This window comes from Panthera leo, chromosome D3 (genome assembly GCF_018350215.1).
Source record: "Panthera leo isolate Ple1 chromosome D3, P.leo_Ple1_pat1.1, whole genome shotgun sequence".
Taxonomy (NCBI): domain Eukaryota; kingdom Metazoa; phylum Chordata; class Mammalia; order Carnivora; family Felidae; genus Panthera; species Panthera leo.
In genome coordinates, this window is record NC_056690.1 from 45,956,461 (window position 1) to 45,972,112 (window position 15,652).

Sequence of the window (15,652 nt, forward strand, 5' to 3'; positions counted from 1 at the left end):
GCCTGGGCGGTCCATCAAGCTCTCCGTCTCCGTAGCCCTGGTTGAGAGAAATTGAACCAGATCAATAGTTTTCAACATTGTGTTCCCTAGAGCTTCAAGGATCTCAGCAAGAGCCCTAGCAGCTCCATAAGCAGTTGATTTATTTTCCCACAATCATATTTTTCTACCTAGATAGCTTACATATCTTAACATTTATATATCATATGTAAGTATTTTAACAGCGTGATTAAGTTGCAATTCACACCACCATCCATTTAAAGTTCGGTGGGTTTAGCATATTCACTAAGTTGTGCAACTATCACCATTGTGTAATTAAAAAAATTTTTTAATGTTTATTTTTGACAGAGCATGAGCAGGGGAGGGGCAGAGAGAGAGGGAGACACAGAATCTGAAGCAGGCTCCAGGCTCTGAGCTGTCAGCACAGAGCCCGACGCGGAACTTGAACCCACAAACTGTGAGATCATTAACTGAGCCAAAGTCGGACACTTCGCTGACTGAGCCACCCAGGTGCCCACCATTGTATAATTTTAGAACATTTTCATCACCCCAAAAAAGAAACCCTGTGGCCATTAGCAGCCACTCCCAATTCCCCCCTACTTCCCACACCCAGCCCTAGACAACCACTAATGTACTGTCTGTACAGATTTGCCTGTTCTGGGCAGTTCATATAATTGGAATCCCACAATACGTGGTCTCTTGTGTCTTCTTTCACTTAGCATCATGTTTTCAAGGTCCATCCATTTTGTAGCATGTGTCAGTACTTCATTCCTTTCTATTTTTTTTATTTATTTAAAAAAAATTTTTAATTTATTTTAGAGGGAGGGAGAGAGAGCTGGGGAGAGGGGCAATGGGGGGGAGAGAGAGAGAGAGAGAGAGAGAGAGAGAGAATGAGAATGAGAATGAGAATGAATCTTAAGCAGGCTCCACCCTGAGCATGGAGACAAACGTGGGGCTCGATCCCATGACCCTGGAATCACGACCTGAGCCGAAACCAGGAGTCAGATGCTCAACTGACCGAGCCACCCAGGTGCTCCAGTTCTTCATTCCTTTTTATGGCTGCGTAATATTGCATCTTACTCATCCGTTGTTGGATGTTTGGGTAGTTTTCACATCTTGGCTGTTGTAAATCATGCTGCTTTGAACATTCACGTGCAAATTTTTTGCATGGGTATGCTTTCGTTTCTCTTGGATTACATCTAGGAATGGAATTGCCACTTACATGGGGTAATTCTGTGTTTAACATTTTGAGGTATAATTTACGTTGTATAATATATACATACACAATAAAAGATGTACAAACAGTGCATGTATATATATAGTTGTATATAATGTATATTTAATATATGCATAATGTATAATATAAGTAGTTGTATATAAAATGTTTTTAAAAATTGCAGTAAGAGCACCTGGGTGGCTCAGTTGGTTAAGTGTCTGATTTTGGCTCAGGTCATGATCTCACAGTTCGTGGGTTTGAGCCCTGTATCAGACTCTGTGCTGACAGCTCAGAGCCTGGAGCCTGCTTCTGATTCCGTGTGTTCCTCTCTCTCTGCCCCTTCCCCGCTCGTGCTCGCTCTCTCTCTCTCTCTCTCTCTCTCTCTCTCAAAAATAATAAAACATTAAAAAAATTGCAGTAAAACATAGTGTTCTATAACCCTATCACATGGGTGACCATCTGTACATTAATTATGCATTAATTTCTGCTGCCAGAGTAAGTTGATTTTTTTTGTAACTAAGCTTCACCTGCCACATCTTTTTAATTGAATTGGGTCCTGAGATTTTTTAGAAATGGTTACCATAGGCACATACTTATCTGTGTCAATTGAGATTATCTCTGTACTGTACAACCAAGGCCAAAGAAGCAAATTAGATGCTAAGATTGATCTTAAGAGTAGAAATGTCATCCATAATTCCTGGTTTCATATTGTTTGTACATCAAAATAGCTCTAATAGTGGTTGAGTTATAAGTACATTTTATATGGTCAATTTATAAAATTTATAATTTGTTTTATATTTTGGGATTTGACATAGATCAGTTTGAAAAAAATGTGCTGCTCAAAAGTTTGAACCTCAGTGATCTGACAAAACTCTGAGGTCTCAGCTTTGGTTTTGGACCTCATTCCCATTATGGCTTTGGCTTCTGTTGGCTTGCCAAGGGTCTCGGGAAAGTCCCCCAGAGTGATGTTAATCTGACTCCCAGGAGCAGTTAAGATCCATCGTCGCCAGCGTGGGCCACCTGTAGCTGCAAACAGTTGCCCCTGATGTACTTAAGCATTTATTGAGTACTTACTATGACAAAGTAATGTAGTTATTAAAGGGGTTTCAAAGAAGGGAAGACCTAGTTATGTGTCTTCAGGGTACTGGCAGTCTGGAGATACAGGGTGTAAAATAAGAATGAAATCATTCTACAAGTGTCTAGATAGGAGTATTTCCTAATACGGTAAAGATACCAAATGTAGGAATTCCGAAACAGTCAGGGGCAGCTTCACAGAGCAGGTGGTTCCGCACCTGTAGGATTTGGAAGGATGAAGAGCAGGTGAAGCACATTCTGAGTTTTCTGTTGAACTAAGATTTGGTCACCCTTGAGGCATTCCTTGCCCCATAAACCTGTTATGAGGCCAATTCGGAAGTCCCCGGTTCCTCTCAGCTTCCATAAAGGGAGTTAACGTCGTGGTGAAGGAGGAGCAGGCATTTTTAAAAAGCCTTCCAGAAAGGAATGAGATCACTTGGGCCCCTTGTTAGGAAAAAGGACGTAATTGCTTTGGGGCCGGGTGGACAAGGAAGCATCAATCTTTGTTTCCATAAACTGCTATTGAGCATGGGCCGAGGTTAATCTGAAAAACTAGAAAATAAAGATTGATGAAACCCCATCAATCCTGAATTTGCTATAAATAATTGCATGCTGTTTCTGAGCTGTCAAAATCCATTTCTACTGAAGGCCCTTTGGAACAGGGAAAGGTCAAGCTGGAAACCAAGGGAGAAACTCAGGGGAGCGATTATGCTGGAAGGCAGCCTCCTAAAGGTCTTCTTAAATACTGATGTGGAAGTAACCAGCCTGCCTGACTTCCTGCTGGTTCTAATTAAGTTAGCTCCCGTTGACCTCTCACCTTTCCGGAACTGGGGCGCCTGGGAGAAGAGTGCACCTGTCGGCAGAGTTGGGCTTTCTCCTGGAGTGTGTGCACCCCAGCCTTTGTGCGGCAGGCCCCACAGAGCCGGGCGTAGAGAGCCCTTATTTTGCTTTTGAATGGAAAATATGTATGTATCTGGCTTAGAAAGTCTTTCGCCTGCATAGGCATTCTTGCAAAGGGACCAGTAAGTCCTCCTAGTGATTGGGAAAGAAAGGTGCGGTCACCCATGCCCAGGCCATTGTCAGCGTGGAGTATTTAAGAGAAGGCCCCGTCCTGAGTGCAGAGAAGAGGGTCTGGGATGAAACACGCTTCCTGAAGAGGCTTGAGATGAGTGGAGGCCACGCGTCCATCAGATGCAATTCGGTGCTCGTGGGCCTTCAGAAGGCTCAGGAAACGGTTACAGTCAGCCTCTTTCTGAGGAAACAACCCCAGCCTCTGCATCTGCACCCTCCTCTCCCATCCAAAGCCCTGCAGTGTTCTTGCACCTTGTCTGTTCTTCTGGTGTCAGAAGGAAATGCTGCACGAGTGTGCTTGCACACACACTTATGTGGTGCCAACCCCAGCCCCACCCATCTGGTCCAGCTCCTGCTGGAACCGACCCTGTCCGTCTTATCAGGGGCCTGTTTCCTGGCTCCTTTTATAGGTTCTTCCCTGACTTTGCTTCAGAGGATCCCTCTATGTCTTGTGCTTACTTACCTGGTGGCCCATCCTGTTCAGCCCTGGTAAGGCATGTGTCTGAGAAATCCACTCTGAGTTTACCTTTTGACTCTCCCACAATAGTCTGGTTGCGTCTTCCCAGTTAAATCTCGGTTCTCCTTTGAGCTCACTCATGCCCTCCCTTGTCTCCCCCGTACTCTGTACCTAGTCTGTGCTGGCCTTAAACTCTGGACCGGGTGCTGGATTCCCAGTCACCCTTCCCACCTGGCTCAGGGAATCCCTTCTGCAGAGAACACCTGGATTTGAGGGCTTGAATTCTGAAGGCTATCCAGAACATATGTGAGTTGGCACTGTGCTTCTTGCACTGGTTACATTAGATTGACAGAGCTCTTTTCTTCCAGGCTGAAGCCAACCCTTTTATTTTTGAGTCGTTTTCCATTGCTCGTGTCTCTTTCCCACCCTCAACCTGTCGGGGCTTGGTCCCCACTTGTCTCCCCACCACCCCCTCATTGGTATCCAGCATGTTTCGTAGCAAGGACAGCATCACTTATCTCTCAGCCACACAAACCCCAAACCTCTCTGGATCCTAATTTTTTTTTTCTTTTCAACCTATAAGCCTGCTTTTGGTTTTTGCTTTTGCACATTTGGCCGCCTTGTTCCCTCCAGCTGCAGGGCAAGGCCCCTCCCTTCCCTCCAGGATGGGGCTGGGCCTGGATTAGGATGCAGCACTGTCACTGAGCCTGTGGCCCTGGCCGGCCCTTTTATTTCCTGATACCTGGAGGATGTCCCAGGAGATTGGACCAGTGCCTTCGGTAGCCAGTGTGCTGTGTCAGACTGCTGTCTTCTGACCTCCCTGTCTACTGTCTTTGTCAGGGCAGTTTGAACTTGTCCCCAGAGGGAATCATCGTGGATCTTCATACTGGGGAATGACATGATGGAAAGGGTGTTTTGTAAGATTAGGGTGGTGGTGGGCAGGGTGGACCCAGGCCTCTGAGGAGTGAATACCTGGCCGGTTACTAAATCCTGCCAACAGGTCTGTCTCCGAACAGCCCTAAATACCAAGATGACCTCACACCTTGGTTTTCCAGGATTTGTTGAGTTTGATGAGTGCTTTGAAGCGAAAGTAAACTCAGGCAAGCCCAGTGCCTTTGTATTCTCTGGAAACATTTAAAGTTGCTTTCTTGACCTGCGTATAAAAACGTAGAAACAGATCTTATTTGAACAAGCTGATTGCAACACTTAGTGGATGGATTTTAAAATCTGATTTTTGCCTGATTCATCAGCTCCAAGCTTTAAAACATAGCCACTTTGAAAGTCCGTTTCCATTCTTCCTTTTCTTAAGATAATCTGTTTTCCTTCTTTTGCAAGGAAGACTTCCATGATCTGCCGGGGGGAGGGGGGTTGCATGTTTCTGTCTGTATCCCAGGTATGGGGTATGGATCTGGCTTTAGGCACACAAGCTGTTATGGGCAAAGGAGGTTTTTCCTTGCAGAGGCAAGCCAACTGTGTGCCTTTTGCTCACAGGCATTGCAAGGACTGACTGGCCCAGTAGGGTGTTGGTGGATCACCCCAGCCTGGTGTCCGGGCCCAGCTAGTCTGCCACCGTGATGGCAGATTTCATGGCTCTCCTCTGGGATTTCCTCCACAGTCTGACAGGCAGCCGTTGCCAGGTGAGCACGTAAGGGCCATGCTGAGTCCATCACCACCTTTGCTGCTGGACAATGCTTTAGATCCATGGAAAGCAGAATTAAGCATGGCTCTAAGAAACATGTCTTTGTGCTAAAGCTAAGGCCAATTTTCCTCTAAGACTATGGATGTAGCTTCTTTTAAGAGGTGACAGCTGGGGCGCCTGGGTGGCTCAGTCGGTTAAGTGTCCGACTTCAGCTCAGGTCACGATCTCGCGGTCCGTGAGTTGGAGCCCCACGTCGGGCTCTGGGCTGATGGCTCAGAGCCTGGAGCCTGCTTCCAGTTCTGTGTCTCCCTCTCTCTCTGCCCCTCCCCCGTTCATGCTCTGTCTCTCTCTGTCTCAAAAATAAATAAACGTTAAAAAAAAAAATTAAAAAAGAGGTGACAGCTGACTTTTCTTTCTTCATCTGTGAACACATATGTATTGGTGGAGAAGAAGTTTGCTTCTTCACTGAGCACACTCTAATTTGACTTCTGCTAAAGGAGCATCTGGAATCTTGACTTTGACATTTGCCAAATCATGAACGAAATTATCATAACTTAGTTGCTGAATCTGGAGAGTAAGCTCATGATGTCGTGGTGTTAACAACTCAGAGCTATGTTAGAGAAATGAAGGGAGTGCATGTTAGAGGTGCACTTGGCTTTCAGAGAGCCTACTGTTTGAAAACCAGCATTTTCACAAAAGATATCAATGAAAGTGTAATTCTTAGATATATGGAGGTTCTTCTCCCTAGGGTTCCTTTAAGTAGTAGGCTCCCATAGTAAATAAGTTTACCAATTATAGATTTAGACTCTACTTTCCAAGAACACCTTTTCTGCATGAGCTGAGTGCTATTTTTAGAACAAAAGAATATGTCTGTGATGTGGAGATACAAGAAAACAGGGTAGGATTTCAGGACATTTTACAGAGATTTTGTATCTGCTAAAAAGGTCAGCTAGTTTCTAGGCTAGTGGGCTCCCTGTCTTTTCTTGCTGGGCCCTAATTGGGCCCCTTGGAAGCTTTGAACTCTAAGTCTGAAAAGGAGACTAGGAGATGAAGGCTCCCGTAGTCTCTTGGTTGAAGTGGGACTTCATATCCAGCCCTGTCTCCTTGCCTGCAGCCAGGTACCACCAGCTTTACCTGGGGAAGGGGGTCTGTATCCTGATAGTCTTCAGAGTTTTCTGAGACCCCAGAAATGTCTCAGACCACTGCTCCCACACCCGCAGGTTGACATTGTGAACCTGTGGACATCGGGATCAGGCCTCGAGGTGAGGTTGGAGCCCTGCTTCTTGCTTCCGCTGGTGGTCCTTGATCCCCCTCCTCCCATCTCTGCTGACCGCCTTTCTTGCTTGCTGGTCCATAGCCAGAGAACAGGGTACCCAGCCCTAGGGACGGCTGCCCAGCCTGGGAGAGAATCCTGGATTCCCTACTGGCTCGCATTCTATCCTGCTCAGATGCCGCAAGTGTCCCCAGTGATGGAGACAGATTGCAGCTTTATCCCAAGGCAGAGTGCCGTTCCCACTGCCCTTGCTTTTCCTTTCCACGGTTTCAATCATTGACAAATCTTTATATTTACATTTATAATTAGATGTGGAACTAGCAAAGAGCCTGAGAGGATATACACCAGACTCTTGGGTTTTTTTTGTTTTTGTTTTTTTAATGCTTGTTTATTTTTGAGAGAGAGAGAGTGAGTGAGGGAGAGGCAGAGAGAGAGGGAGGCACAGAATGCGAATCAGGCTCCAGGCTCTGACCTGTCAGCACAGAGCCCGACGCGGGGCTTGAACTCACGAACTGTGAGATCAAGACCTGAGCCAAAGTCGGATGCTTAACTGACTGAGCCACCAGGCGCCCCCACATACACCAGACTTATAAAGAGTGTCCTCTGGCCCTTGGGGTTTGCTTTTCATTTCTTAGTTTCTACTTCATACATTTCCTGATTTGATTTTTTTTTTTTTTTTACAGTGAGATATATTACTTTTATAGTCACAAAAGCAGTACAAGTTCCACTTGGGAAAACGAATGTTTAATAAGCTCAAACAGAAGAAACTCATTTTAAACATCACGTCTTCTACCTGCCAACTGCCCAGCTGTCCCTTCTCCCTTCCCACCGTCCCACTAGATGAGCGTCTGCTGTCTCCCTCTACTTCCTGTTGCAGTGAGGCATTGGGAAGCTTCCTGAGGGTGACTTCTGGCTTCTGTTGACCAGCCTGGGAATTCATATATTGAATAGGAAGAGCCTACCAATAGTTGTGCATAGAAAAGCATTGAGTGGGGGCGCCTGGGTGGCGCAGTCGGTTAAGCGTCCGACTTCAGCCAGGTCACGATCTCACGGTCCATGAGTTCGAGTCCCGCGTCGGGCTCTGGGCTGATGGCTCGGAGCCTGGAGCCTGTTTCCGATTCTGTGTCTCCCTCTCTCTCTGTCCCTCCCCCGTTCATGCTCTGTCTCTCTCTGTCCCAAAAATAAAATAAACGTTGAAAAAAAAAAAAAAAAGAAAAAGAAAAGCATTGAGTGGAAGGTCAGGTGCTTTCTGGGAAAAGTCCATAAGAACCCACCTGCCTGTTGATGGAGTTCATCATTGCATTCAGCCAGCCTGAACTGAGTACCTGCTGTTTGCTGAACATGCTCCATCCCTAGGCCACAAAAATGGTCCCTTCCCTAAGCCAGCCCTTTGTCTAGTGTGGTTCAGTTTTGTCTGAGGGAGAGAGATAGAGACATAGGTAACAAAGCAAATAAATTACAAGTGTGCACATGTCTTGTGACCATGTTAATAGGTTATTTTTATGGTTGTTGTGTTTTTCCTTTTTTGGGTCATAATAACTGTCTGAATGGATTTGAGGTAGCCATGACTTCAGCTTGCCCATTAGCTGTACAGCAAGTATCCGTGATGCCCTCACTTCTTCACACGTGTGAAGACATAACTGTGCCTGCCAGTGGCCCATCTTATAGCCAGGAAGGGGGCTCCTTACATGGGGGAAAACTGGAGCCACAGAGGAAATTGCCTTTTTGTTAGGATAGCATTGGTTGGCCCAGATGGCGTACGTCCCTTCTTGCTCTCAAAACTCATGTTTTGATCTCAGATTTTTAATGGGCCCCAGGGTTCCGGTGGGCAGTCAAGGGAGAGAGCATTGATCCAGCCTTACTTCCTCATTTGACACTGAGCCTAAGGCCAGGGGCCACTTTCCTTGTCAAATGCTGGTCCTGTCAGTGTCACATGCTGTCCCCTGTGGTGCCCTCTGCCTGATGTTGGCTTTTGGGCCAAGCTGCTTCTTCAGGTCACCCCATAGGGGGATTGGCCTTGATCATCTGGCCCAGGATGACCCTGCCTGGCCTCACTGATCAGCAGGGACAGCAGCGAGCCCAGAGTCCAGCTCTGGTGAGGTTCTTTGGGCAGTTGCCCCCCCTGCCCACATCAGCGTTCTCTCTCTCTCTCTCTGAGACACTCTGCTTACTGTGCTAAGAAGAGATGCCCTTTTTCCAGAAGCTCTGATGAAGATGCCCCGGGCACGGCTCCCACCTTGCCCCTTACTCTCCTGGGGTCCCCAGAATCACTGCTGACTGGGCCGGCAATAGGTATGGCCAAGCCTTTGAGGATGGCCAGGCAGCTGGGCCCACTTACCCCACCCATCAGTTTGTGTGGGTAGTCATTGCTCTTGCCCTGAAAGTGGAGCTGCTGACATTTTGGTGCCTAAAAGACACTTTCAGAATCCTGGCCCTGGGTCTTCCCTTGTCCAGTCCCCTGTTAGCCCAGTCACTTGTTTTTCTGTGTGATTTTTTTCTCTTCTCCCAGTGACCTTTCCTTAAGTTTTCAGTGTAAGTGGATTTATTATAACCAGCCCTGGGTCCCAGGAGCTCACAGTGACTTCCTCTGCAGTGAACCATCAGCCCTAATGATAAAGTGGATTAATTTGGTCCAGGTAGGTGTATCCAGATAGGCAGTCTTGTCATGAATTAGCATTTCCTTATCTAGACAGAGTCCAGCGTTCAAAAGATACTGGGGACTTTAGGGAGGCTGGCATGTACAGTTGTTGAATGTGAGCCACGTTGGCCTCAAAAGTGTTAAGGGACAGTGTGGAAGGCCCCAAATCATAACCGTCAGACTGGGCAGGGAACCTTGAGTTCTGACGACTCGCCCTGAGGACCAGTCATGGACTCTTCCCATTCGATCATGTCCACACGTAATGCTTGGGCTCTTACTTAATGTCTACTTGCTTAAGAAGGCCAAGTGTTCTTTTCAGTCATTAAAACCTGCGAAGACCCCTGCTTGTTAACTGTGCCTGATGAGGAGGAGTTTGCATGGTAATGGACTTAGTTTATGAGGCAGATTGCAGGGTGAAAAGTGCCTGGTGAAGCTTGGCCACCTTCCCTAAGCTTTCTCTTCCATTTCAGGCTTTCTGAGATAGAAAGCAAAGGGGGAGGTTATTACATACCTTGAAAGGATCTAACAAGGGGCAGAGATGAGCACTGCTGGGTTAACACCACAGGACATGCCCTCGTGGCAGTGAACAAAGGCTTATTTTATGTGGGAAGGGCAGGCACTGCATTTTTGTTTTCATGGTGCCTTTGACCATAATGTTCTTTGCAGACTGTGTGTCCATCTCAAAGAATACAGTTGATCCTAGGGGCGCCTGGTGGCTCAGTCGGTTGAGTGTCAACTCTTGATTTCTGCTCAGGTCATGATCGCAGGGTCATGGGATTGAGCCCTATGTTCCATGCTCAGCGCAGAGCCTGCTTAAGATTCTCATATTCTCTCTCGCTCTCTCTCTCTCTCTCTCTCTCTCTCTCTCTCCCTCTCTCCCTCTCTCCCTCTCTCCCTCTCTCCCTCTCTCCCTCTCTCTCCTCTCTCTCCCTCTCTCCCTCTCTCCCTCTCTCTCCCTCTCTCCCTCTCTCCCTCTCTCCCTCTCTCCCTCTCCCTCTCTCTCCCTCCCCTTCTCTCTCTTTCTCTTTCTTGCTCTTTCTCTCTTTCTCTGCCCCCCTCTCCTTCTACTCCCTCCTCCCCTGGCCTTCTGCCCTTGTCCTTATCTGTTCTCTCTCTAAAACAAAACAAAACAACCAAACAAACAGTTGACCCTAAACAACGTGGGGGTTTAGGGGCACTACCCCTCCTTCCCCCACCCCTGTGCGCAGTGGAAGATTTGCATGTTATTTTTTACTCCCCCCAAACCACTAATAGCCTATTGGTGACTGAAGCCTTACTGATAACAAATAGTCGACTAACACATATTTTGAATGCTATATGCATTATATACTGTATTATAATAAAGGAAGCTAGAGAAAAGAAAATGTTACAACCATAAGGAAGAGAAAATACACTTACAGTACCGTTTGGTATTTTTCAAAGAAAATTCACATGTAAGTGGACCTGCACAGTCAGTCCTGTGGTGTTCAAGGGTAAAGTGCAGATTGTTTGGTCCCATTCATGAAGAAGAGAGTCACATCCACTGAATTTAGAGGAACAAGTGCATATCTGGGTTTGGGGATTTTTTTTTTCCCCTTTAAGGAATCCAGACCTTAAATTCCTGTGTGTGTGTGTGTGTGTGTGTGTGAGAGAGAGAGAGAGAGAGAGAGAGAGAGAGAGAGAGAGAAACTATACCTGTTCAGCTCATGAAGAGAGTATCAAATGTATTGACTTTTAAAAAACAAATCCTGGGCACCTGGCTGGCTCAGTCAGTAGAGCATGCGACTCTTGATCTTGGGATTGTGAATTCAAGCTCCGTGTTGGGCATACAGATTACTTTTTAAAAATCCTCATAAATGTATGGAAAGATATATTTGAATTTGGTTATTTTTCAAATAAGCACCTTTCTTTTCTGGTATAGGAAGAGCTACAGGCAGCTTTTTGATAGGGAAATTATCAGATTGTGTGCTTTTGTGAACGGACCTATCTTTCCAGGGTGAACACCCTGGTCTCAATGTTGGATGAGAGCCTGTGGGGTCCCCGTTGCCCGCAAGGGCCTCGTGTGTTCACCATGGGATTCACTTGGCATTTGCAGCTGGAGTGCTGGCCTTGCTGTTCTTGGAGAGCATGGGAGGCAGCCCCAAATGCTGGAGGAGATTGAGGGGTTATTAATGAAATTCCTTGGAGGTTGTTCCATGGATTCCCCCTTGAATATGAGCTCCTTGAGGACAGGAGTCCAGCCTGGGTCTGCTCTGTGTTCCCCACAGGTCAGGCTCATAGTTTGTGTGGGTCAGCACAGGGTGTGTTGAGAAAATGCACAAGCCCGGCCTTTGCTGGGGCCTTGGGTTGTATCTTTGCTCCCCAAGGAGCCAACCCCAGAACTTCTCAGTGGACCTCTGTTAGGATAATTGTAGGAGGGGAGGAGGCTTTGAGGTTGCTCTGTCACCCACCCTGGTTGTAGATTGTGCAGAACATGAAAATGTCTATTTACTGGCCGTCTGAAAATATTGTTCCACAAAAGAAGGCTCAGAGTGTAACAGAATTTGTTGAGATTTCCAGGATCTGAAACCTATGCTTTATTTCTGCCTGTGGTTATAAATTAGGTCTAATGACAATTTAGGAGTGCATACTTAAGTTAATATTTGACTTTTGATTTAAAAAGTTAGAACATTATCCAGAGATCAACAGACTAAACATTTCAGTGACTCCCTTCTAGCTGTGGAGGAGAATACTGGTGTTAAGTGAGAAGGTTGGGGGTGCTGATTTCATAGATGACCAATGCATCAGCAAAGGTGCCACGTAGTTATGCTTAGAGGGTATAGGTAGGTGTTGAAGGAGCATGTGCTGCGCGTGGGCTCAGGCACAAGGCATTTTGAGTGCCCTGGCTACTGACTGGGGTTGGAGGAGGGGCCAGAGCTAGGACAGCCAGCCTAATCCTAGCCAGTTTGGCTGGGGTGAGGGAATGGTGGGGGAGGTGCCAGGTCAGAGTGCAGCCTTAGTGGGGGGCACTGGAGTGTCATGAAAAACCCAGTAGCAGAGTGCCTGGGTGGTTCTTTTGGTTGAGTGTCCAACTTTGGCTCAGGTCATGATCTCAGGGTTCACGAGTTCAAGCCCCGTGTCAGGCTCTGTGCTGTCAGCTCGGAGTCTGGAGCCTGTTTCGGTTTCTGTGTCTCCCTGTCTCTCTGCCTCTCCCCCACTCGCACTGTCTCTTTCTCAAAAAAAAAAAAAAAAAAAGGTAGCTACTGATCATTTTTTGTCCTGTGCCAGGGACTCTCTGTTTCTTAGTTATTCTCCTTTTCCTATTTCGTAGATGAGGAAACTGAGGCTCAAAGGTTAAGGACTTTTCTAAATATCCAAAGCCCCTGAACTCCAGGACTGAAATCTGAGTTTGTCTGACTCCGAGTGCATGGTCCTTGTGGAAGTCCACCTGCCTCTGGATGGGGAATGCGGGGGGCCCGATCCCCGAGAACTGTGATGTGGGGGGGGGGTATGACTGACTGGGCATCTGCCCTATACCAGCCTGGGACTCTGCACCAAACAGATTTAGTACCCAGAAGTGCTGTGCTGCAACTGAGGGTCCAGATGGGTCAAAACCACAGCTGCAAGGTGTTGTCACAGGGGCCCTGGGATAGCTGAGTCCCTGCAGTTATAGGGCTGCGCACAACAGTCCCCCTTAGTAATGAATTGGCCACTTATAAACTATAAAATCAGTTCCCATCCCCCTCAGCACCTGTGGACCCTCTCAGGTTAAGACCATTGTCTCCTCACAACCATTGCCTCAGATCTGGGCTGACTGTTAGAAATCTGGGAATATGATGGAAATGGAAATTTACTGTAAGTCAATTGCAGAGTGACACTGCAGATCTTGCAAAAGGTCCAGTGTGTCAGGAAGACACTGAAGGTAGCGTTATAGAACTCTTGGTGCTCCCACATGGACAAATGAAGGTCTGAGAGAATGCCCGTTTACTGTTGAAGAGCAAAGACTGTTCTAGATGACTGCTTTAGAAAGGATTTGATACCGAAAGATTAAGAAAGGTTCTTCAAAAATTGATGAAGCCCTTGAATAGTTGGCAAAAATGACCTTTCTGATTATCTTATTAAAAGTAAAACATAAAGCGAAAGGTAGTTGTTCAGAAAAAGTACACACAAGACAGAAGTTAAAACATGTTTCATTTCTTGTTCTTTAGGACAAATTAGAACATGGTTATAACTGCATGTTCTTAACCTAATTTTATCAAATGTATTATAAAATAGGCTTATCCTTCTCATTTTAGTCCCTTTTTTTCAAAGTAAAGACCCAATCGGATTTTTTCTATCCACCCTCCTCAGCCAAACCATTTATTATGAAATGATGGTCTTTGTTCAAATGGATTGACTGTAAAGTTACCAGCCACCATGCAACCCTGGTCCCTATACCAGATATTCTGTTAACTAGGACCTGTTCTTATTTTAATCTGGCAAAAGAAACTAGATTAAGGAGGTTTTAGCAGATGGTTTGCAATTCTTTAGCAGCCCGGAAGAGTCCATATTTTGCCTAATCGTGCCTTGATATCTATTCTTACTGGTGTGTGAGAAACTCTCCCAAAGGAGTAATGTCTTCCAGAGATCACAACTTTTTTTTTTTTAATCACATCCTAATGATTTTCAGATTTTATTTAACATGATTTTAAAATTTAGTATTTATCAGTTAACCTGGTTCAGACAACTGATATTTGAATACTTAACAGTATTATCTAATGCTTTAGAAAAACTGCACACAGTATCCAAGTTATATACTGTAAGAGGCACCTTGTCTTTTTTGAGGGAATCATAGCATAAAAGAACCACCTTCCCTGATCACCACAAAGCGGCCCTATTAACCAGGGAGAATGCTCAGGACTCAGCAAGGCAAGATGGGCTTGGCATTCAGGGTGCAGGCTGGGAACATGGCAGCCTCTTTAAGATAGCTCGTGTCCAGTCTTTTTTTTTATTTTTTAGAACAGTTTCAGATTTACAGAAATGTGTGATCCATTTTACAATGCAGTTTTAACTCCTAGGTTTTTCCCTCTCTCTGCAGACGTCGCCTCATTTCCCAGAGATCATCCTTGGAAACCCTGGAAGATATTGAGGAGAATGCCCCTCTACGGAGGTAAGTTTTTACTGTTGCATGTAAATGGCCTGCATTACAATACAGCAAAGTTTGATTTTTTTTTTTTTTTTTTTGTCCTTGGTCTACAGAATTAAAATTTTTAAATAATGGCCTCATCTCCAGACTCATAGTTTGGAAATCCCAACCCTGAGGACCATTGGGGAACTATTAAATCTCAGTTATGTATTGGAAAAGCGCAGTTTGCATGTGGATTTGGGTGCTGTTTGCTTTTCAATTTGAAAGCTGCTTCTTGATGAAGACGAGCCCATTATTGTCTCAGCTTTCTTAGGTTCAGTGACACAGTAATCACAGTCCTGGACTTCATTAGCAAGTGCCATCAGTAGTTGCTGGGGAAACTCAATTAGGATCGCCCTGGGGGCTTCTTTGGGGCTGAAAGTGATTTTTCCATTGGGATTAGAAAGGTGCTTGCGAGGCATCTGTGTTTGGGTGACGGCAGTTGCTGAGCTGTGCCAGGCCTCTGGCAGCTTTCCTTCCTCCAATCCTGCACCTTACCACCAACCCCCTTCTGTGCCTTGGTACCCCTGGCCCTCCGTCAGTGAAGGAGACCGTATTCACACAGGACTTCTCCTTTAGTCTTTGCAGCAGGGGAGCTAGGTTGGCCTGCTCCCGAAGGAGGTGAGGCAGCCTAGAACACGGCGGCTTCACAGGGCATGCGCCAAGGTTTCACGGGGCATGCGTGGCTGATGGCGCAGAGGGAGGCCCGCGGGAGAACGTGCGTTCCCATTGGCTCGCACCAGCTTCCGGAATCCTTGTCTGCATACCTTGTCCTTTAGGCCCTGGCTACGGCTGGGGAGTGCGGGCATTTGGGAGGGTGCCGGCATAGGTCTCACCCTGGAGCCGTTCCCTTTCCCGCCGGAGGTTTCACTCCCGGGTTAGTCCTGTCCACAGACCTCCTGGATGGAATGTGGAGCATAGACAGGTGGGGGGATCTGATCGAAAGTATTGGGTGACTGTGAGTCTCGCCGGTGATGTCATCCCAAAGAGAAAGTCCGGGCCACTTTCGAAGTCTTTCTGAAAACGTACGTAACCTCTGGGATCATCGTAGGGTGAGCGTGTGGCTGTGGGATTAATGTGGCTTGGGTGCAAGTGTTCTTCTATCCCTTACTATTAAATGTTGAGAGAAGCTCTTTCCTGAAGTAGCCGTACAAAAAGCTGCATG

The 15,652-nt window shown here is 46.4% G+C and overlaps 1 protein-coding gene across 6 annotated transcripts in view; it reads left to right on the top strand.

Annotated features, from left to right (window-relative positions):
• Positions 1-15,652, top strand: part of CABLES1 (Cdk5 and Abl enzyme substrate 1) — a 129,344-nt gene that overhangs the window by 48,560 nt on the left and 65,132 nt on the right. For 5 of the 6 annotated variants that reach the window (XM_042910328.1, XM_042910327.1, XM_042910325.1 and 2 more), the window contains one exon: positions 14,401-14,472. In XM_042910328.1, coding sequence (XP_042766262.1) covers positions 14,457-14,472 — 16 coding nt within the window. In that variant the 5' untranslated portion in view covers positions 14,401-14,456. Of the gene's footprint in view, positions 1-14,400; positions 14,473-15,185; positions 15,513-15,652 lie in introns of those variants that run through there. The other variant, XM_042910330.1, reaches the window with a different exon arrangement.